This window comes from Phaethon lepturus, unplaced genomic scaffold, assembly GCF_000687285.1.
Source record: "Phaethon lepturus isolate BGI_N335 unplaced genomic scaffold, ASM68728v1 scaffold46544, whole genome shotgun sequence".
NCBI classification, from domain to species: Eukaryota; Metazoa; Chordata; class Aves; order Phaethontiformes; family Phaethontidae; genus Phaethon; species Phaethon lepturus.
The window spans coordinates 21,237-28,249 of NW_010533393.1; the positions used below are offsets into that span (position 1 = coordinate 21,237).

The window sequence follows — 7,013 nt, forward strand, 5'->3', positions numbered from 1 at the left end:
AATATGTAAAAAGAACAACAAATTGTATGAAAACTGAAATGGCAAATGTTCAGTTTCTTGTCTCCTCATCTATTTTTTAATGTGTTCTTATGTTTTAAGCCACTGGTTAATGAAGCTAAATTAGCAGTTGGAAATATAAAGCCAGAGTCTTTGTCAGAAATCCGGTCACTACGGATGCCTCCTGACATAATCAGAGACATACTAGAAGGAGTTTTACGATTGATGGGGATTTTTGATACATCATGGGTGAGCATGAAGAGGTGAGGATTTTATTTAAACTTTAAACTTAAACAGTAATTTACAATATGAAATACTTTCTATTATATTCAGGAATAACATTTGTGCAGAATTCTTTGGTTTCATAGGGAAGTAACCTCATTAACATTTGTTTCTTCTTTACTTAGTTATTTAATTCTTTTTACAGTTTCTTGGCCAAAAGAGGTGTGAGGGAGGACATAGCAACCTTTGATGCCCGTAATATTCCAAAAGAAATACGAGAGAGTGTTGAAGAACTTCTTTCTAAAAACAGAACATCTTTTGATCCAAAGGTAATTCCTGATGGCATGACATAAAATGAAAAAAGACAAAAAGAAAAAAAAAAGACATGATTGTCTGATTTGCCAACATAATTTTTTAGAATGAACCTAAATTAGAGAAAAAATACTGAATTCTGCTTACAGAATTTGTCAGTATAAAGAAATAAAAGTGTAGCAGAGATTACTCTGTTGCGTACTGCCTCTAAGTGAGAATTTTGCTGGTGACTGGGGAGTGGTGGGATGAGAAGTCATTACGGAGTCAAGTCCTTAGAGATTTTTGTCACTGGTATAAATTAGAACTCAGATCAAGGAATTCTAACTGGCTCCTTCTGGCCTCCTTATAGCAATAAGAGTTTTAATAGTATGCTTAATTAAAAAAGGTGGACTAGTGGTGATTATATGTATGGGTGATATTTGAGAATTGATTTGGCTATGAAAAGGAATTCATAGAACTATAGAATCATAGAACGGTTTGGGTTGGGAGGGACTTTAAAGGTCATCTCGTTCCAAGCCCCCTGCCATGGGCGGGGACATGTTCCACTAGACCACGTTGCTCAAAGTCCCATTCAACCTGGCCTTGAACACTTTCAGAGATGGGGCATACACAACTTCTTTGGGCAATCTATTCCACGCTCTTGCCACCCTTATAATGAAGAAGATTCTTAAATACTAGATCCTTATTTTTAGAAGGAGAGTTCTAGTTCCCTGAGAAGGAACACAGTGATAAATTATGCATTAATTTAAAACTTCGTAACTTCAGTCAAGCTTCATAGTTGTAAAGATAGCCATTTTTTTTTTTTTCCACAGATTGATTGCCTACAATATAATCCCTTAGAAACAATTTAAAAGATGAGTTCAGTAAAGGAGCTGGTTAATTGGCATATTTAAATTGATAACTTGTAAATCTGTTACATTTATTTATACTGTATTTGTCTCATCTACATTATACTTCAAGGACTTTTTTGTAACTATTACTGATTTTTTCAGAATGCTAAACGAGCCAGTGCTGCAGCTGCTCCTTTAGCGGCTTGGGTGAATGCCAATGTCCAGTATTCCCATGTCCTAGAACGCATTCAGCCTTTGGAAAAAGAAAAGACTGGATTGGAAGCGTAAGTTAGACACCGTTACAAAATAAATGTTCTTAATTCCACTGGATGTGGGTGAAAGTAAAGCCACCAAGGAGGAATTTAAGTTTATTAAAAACAAAAGATGTAAGAAATTGTATGTCATCCGTAGGTAATAAAATGTTCATGCTGAGACAGAAAAAGTAAGTGTGCAATATTTTGTTTTTCCTGGAAGCTATGCCTTGGCCAATCAAAAGTTACCTGTCTCAGCTGAAATGTGTCAGGAAGAAATGAACATCACAGATATGCTTAAAATGTATTCTGTCAGTGAAATCCATGCTATTTTGAGATGTGTAGTACCTTGGTTTTTTTCAGTTATGTACCAAGCATAATCAGTTTCTCATTAGGATCAAAAAGGTATGACATAGCCTTATGACTACCCATAACCTGAGGAATCTATAACTGATGGTTTTGCTAGATCTTAAAATTCCATATTGGAAGAATTTGTTCTTATCTTTAAGAATACATTTGCATGGGGTGTTTGCTTTCCGTTTTTAAAGCTATCTGATGAGAAGTAGTCAAAACTTTTACATGTTAAAACATTTTTGTTAATATAAATCACAAGAAAGAACTGCCTCCAAACTATTTGTATGTAAATAACTTTCCTGTTACATTTACTCTTTATTTTCTTTTGGATTCATAGTCTTAAAGTAAATGTTACATTTTGTAGTAATCTCAAGAAAACTGAAGACAGAAAACAGAAGTTAGAAGATCTTCTGAACTCTGTTGGTCAAAAAGTATCAGAACTGAAAGATAAGTAAGTTGGATTTGTTTATTTCAAGATTTAAGAAAAACATTGAAGATTTTATGCTGTGAATAATGAAATTTATCTAACCAAATGTAACTCCCTGCTCTGCAAGATGTGTACATCAGAAGTAGTGATAATTAGGCTATCTATACACTCAGTGGAGATAAATAAACACTGTTAGAATACAGTTCATCTCATCAGTCAGATGAAATGCTCCTTCAAAGTACCTGCTTCTCACTACTGACTGTACTGGAAGTCTTCGGTGTAGACATTGTAGATGTCAAAGATAAGCAGTATGTCTCTCACCTTTTAAATCTAAGAGGACTTTAATGTCTCCTCTGGACTTTGCAAACATTCCTATACAAGACTTCTACTGATTACAGCTTGAATAAAGGCAGTTCTGTTTCTCTTAGGATGGCCAACTTCTCTGACAGCTAGTTATCTATCTCCTTTTTTCTTAGCATCTCATCAAGTACGTTACTCACAGTGGCATAAAAATTGCTGTGGTGAACCTTTATACTTTCTCCAAATTCAGTTTAATCCAAGTCTTTCAGTTTGATGTTTCTATTATGTAGTTAGTATAGGAGATACTTTACAACTGACATATGTGCATATCATTAAAAGTCATGGTTTGTAGTCTGCAAAAAGAAATAATTGGAGAATTCTTGTCATTCAGTTATATAGTGATGTCTTAGATTAACTAAATACTATATACTGTATATTACAGTTAAATATATTACTTAAAAAGGTGGATTATTAAATGCATTAATTATTTTAATTTAATATTAAGCTAATTAGATATTAGACATTACAAAATGATACCTAAACCTTGACTGTTGTTTGGGGCATGTTCTTACTTTATTGTGTTTTACAAAGTAGAGTACTGTGCATTGAACTGGGGTCATCCGTGTGAATTAGCAATATTCCCCTTTAAAGGTTTCATAGGTTAAATTTACCAAAAAGTTACAAATGTAGAGTATGGTGTTGAGCCTGCTATTGTCCTGACTAGATGCAGAACAAAACTTAACACAATCTCTGAAATCAATTCAGGCTGTTTAAGTACAAGAAGGAATGATTTTCAGGCATTATGGTCTCTATTGCAAATGTATATTTAAATCTCACCTATGCATCTATCTAAATTTTGTTAGTAATTCTAAGCTCTTCTGCCAATTAGAAACAGAAGGTATAAAAAAGAATTGTAGTTGTGTTCTTTATGAACAATAAGGGAGGAACTCATTACAAATTCAATTAAACTGTCCGTAAGTTTAGTAGTTCTTGATAGCCAATTACAAACAGTAGTTGTTTTACAGGTTCCAGAGTAGAACAACAGAAGCAGCAAAACTTGAAGCAGAACTGAGTAAAGCTCAGAAAACGTTGAAAGCTGCAGAGGTACTGATAAATCAACTCGATAGGGAACACAAAAGATGGAGTGCCCAGGTTAGTGAAAATTTTCATAAATGCATCTTATAGCTGATAATATATAATATAATATAAATGATAATATAATATAAAAAAATACAATTTTTTCACTGTTTGGAGAATGTGAGTTATTGCCATTCTGCATGTCTTCTAAGTGTACATTTGTTTGACTTCTCATTAGAAATAATAGCTTTTCTTCCTTCCGAAACTTCCTTTTACTTCACTGTACAAGTTACCTTACCTATATCACATAGCTACAGAATGTGTAAAAAACCCCCCAGTATTTAATATAGAACACACAACATTCTTTGACGTTCTTCAATCACAGTAATAATGTAATTGTTATGATGGCTGAACATGTCAGCAATTGGACCCCCAAAGTTGAGATACAATCAAAAGGGACAGATTTTTGGAAAGCATTAAACAATCACCATCTTAAATCTCCTTTATGGCATCGACACTGGAAATGCAAACGTAGACCTACCCAAAATGTTGGGTTGCTTTTGAAGTTTTCATATATGTGTTTGAAACTTTTCTTCTTCTAAAGTAGGGAAAAAAAGAGCATATCTTATTTGCTCAAATGATATATTTGGGAGAAACTTGTAAGCCTTTGGACACACAGGCCCTTCTTCAGTCTGAAACAGAAAGGAAAATTTCAAGATACATACAATCTGAAAACAGCTGTCACCTCCAGAAAGCTATACCAAGCTTTCTTGGGTATCTTAAAATGAAAAAAAATCTCTCTGCTGAGAGACGTGGTCCTGTCTTTCCACTGACACTGAAAAATGCCTGAACAATTATACTAAATACCTGCATTTTGAAGAACCGAAGTTAGAGTTAGATAAGTCCTTCTTGTAGGTTGACCGGCATAATGGAAAGAAGTGGAAGATTTTCCTCTGAAAGCAGCTCTACAGCTATCATCTGCTATAGTAAAGATTGGGTATATTTGAAGCCCAGAGTTTAAACACTTCTAAAAGTGATTCCTCACAATTTTTCACTCTGGTATGTTTCTCCTGTCTTTAGAAAGTTCAGACTATCTGCTAATAGTATGCTGTAGACCAAACTGGCAGATGTGAGTCAGAACTCATCCCATATTGAGGACGGTGAAAAAGCAGTATTCATCTCCCTTTAAAGGAAGGAGGAAGTAATAAAAAGTTGGTTTTTTTGTTTGTGTATCAGCTTTTTTTTTTAATGTCAGTTTGATTAAAGTAAAAAAGTGAGTACCTTCAAACCAATTATGTCAGTCATATTATTTTGATATACTGTACTTTTCTCCAAAATACTGGAACATTTCAAAGCAGAGGTGTTGTAGTGCAAGTAAATTATTTGAAGATGTATGATAACTGTATTTTATCATGGAAGTAAGGCAGTGAATCACATTTTTAAGTGTAATAGATACATACAGTATTTAGTATCTGTATACATATTGTAAGTGGTACTCACTGGCTGACTGTGACTAGGGTCACATATTTCTTATTTTTCTTACTGTAATACTGTTTACCCAGTTGCTTATAAGTGACGAGGTGAACTGTTCACCAAATTCATAGATTTTTAGTGGCTAAATTCTCAGAAAGGTCTGTCCATATTAAAGCTAAAAATCACTTTTCCCATACTTTCATGTGTGTGTTGCTGTGGGTTAGGTGGGTATAGATATCTGAAATGCAAGAAGAGAGTCTGTCTCAACTATCTTCTCCATGGCAGGTAAATTTAATTCTGACTTTTTAGTAACTGATGAAAAATATTAACATAGTTTTTGTTTGCAATGCACCTATAAATTCTGTACTTTTTTTTTTTTTTAAGGTATCAGAGATAACAGATGAACTGGCTACGTTGCCTAAAAGAGCTCAGTTAGCAGCTGCGTTTATTACCTATCTTTCTGCTGCTCCTGAGGATCAGAGGACAACCAGCTTGGATGAATGGACCAGATCAGCAGGCCTTGAAAGTAATTTTTAGTGTGTGTCTGTGTAATTACACTTGATTGAAGAAGTGAGAAATGCCAGTGACTTCTCATGAACAGTCTCAATTGTCTTGGTGCTCCCAAATGAAAAGTGACAACATTTTCTTAGTCAATAAATACTTGTATATGCAGACAGGCTATTTCTTAGGATTATTCTATTGATTATTAAGATTATAAATACTTCTAACTTTTTAAGGTTTAGCTCCATAGTCCTTGCTTAAAAAGAAAAGTTTACATGAATTAATGTATTCAAATTAACTGTTTTAAATTTGCCAATGCATCCTGAATGCTTCTGCTTTTTCAGTAATCATTTTTATCTATGTGTGTTAAATACATCATTAAATATTTTTTTATAACATCAGCTAGTCAATAGTAATAAGTTTAAGCAATAAAATAATAAATTTAAGAGAAATCTACAGACTTGCACTGTGTTAGAATCTTCACTGTATATGGAGTAGTAAATGCTTAAAAATTATGCAGACTATAAATACTAGCGCAAACTTACACTCTTTTATTTATCAGAGTTCGATTTACGGCGGTTCCTGTGTACAGAAAGTGAGGAGTTAGTTTGGAAAAGTGAAGGTTTACCTTCAGATGACCTTTCAATAGAAAATGCTCTTGTCATCTTGCAGGTAAATTTGTTTTTTTGTCTTGTCTTGGAAGCATTTCAATTTCTACAAATTTCAGTAACATGGCATATTTCTGGAATTCTGAACTATTTGATTTGTGTTATTTTATTAGCACCAATGAACACCCACAGAGAAACAATACTTATGTAACTCTGAAACGAAAAGCAACCCAGTTAAAGAAAATACATGTTCTTCTTTTTTGCTTTTACAATTTTCTTCAAACAGATGTCGAACAGACAAAACTTGTTATCAGTCCGTTCAGGCTTCAAGTGTGAATGATCATTAACAACAGTACAATTAGTTGAAGATAGTGTCCTATATGGGTTCACTTTGACATGTCATTTCTAATACCTTTTTTTTTTTTCCTTTAAGGAAAAGGCTATATGCAGATACCTTTCAAAATATCTAGTTTTTAAACCCTCAGGTTTAATCAGATTAACTTTGTGATATAGGACACAAAATGCCACTCACTTAAGGCCAGTGATTAATAATACTTGAGAAAAGATTGATAATACTATGCTTATAGTAATGATTTTGTTTTATCATATATAAAAATATAGTTATATATAGATATATAATAAATATACATATTCAATTGCA

The 7,013-nt window shown here is 33.3% G+C and overlaps 1 protein-coding gene across 1 annotated transcript in view; it reads left to right on the forward strand.

Moving 5' to 3' along the window:
• LOC104619326 (cytoplasmic dynein 2 heavy chain 1-like) overlaps window positions 1-6,416 on the forward strand; it is a gene marked incomplete at both ends in the record, with an annotated part of 27,397 nt that extends 20,981 nt beyond the window's left edge. Inside the window, 7 exons of the mRNA XM_010285162.1 lie at window positions 100-260; window positions 425-548; window positions 1,524-1,645; window positions 2,331-2,417; window positions 3,719-3,845; window positions 5,628-5,769; window positions 6,307-6,416. Coding sequence (XP_010283464.1) covers window positions 100-260; window positions 425-548; window positions 1,524-1,645; window positions 2,331-2,417; window positions 3,719-3,845; window positions 5,628-5,769; window positions 6,307-6,416 — 873 coding nt within the window. The remainder of the gene's footprint in view (window positions 1-99; window positions 261-424; window positions 549-1,523; window positions 1,646-2,330; window positions 2,418-3,718; window positions 3,846-5,627; window positions 5,770-6,306) is intronic.
• Between the last annotated feature and the right edge of the window lie 597 nt (window positions 6,417-7,013).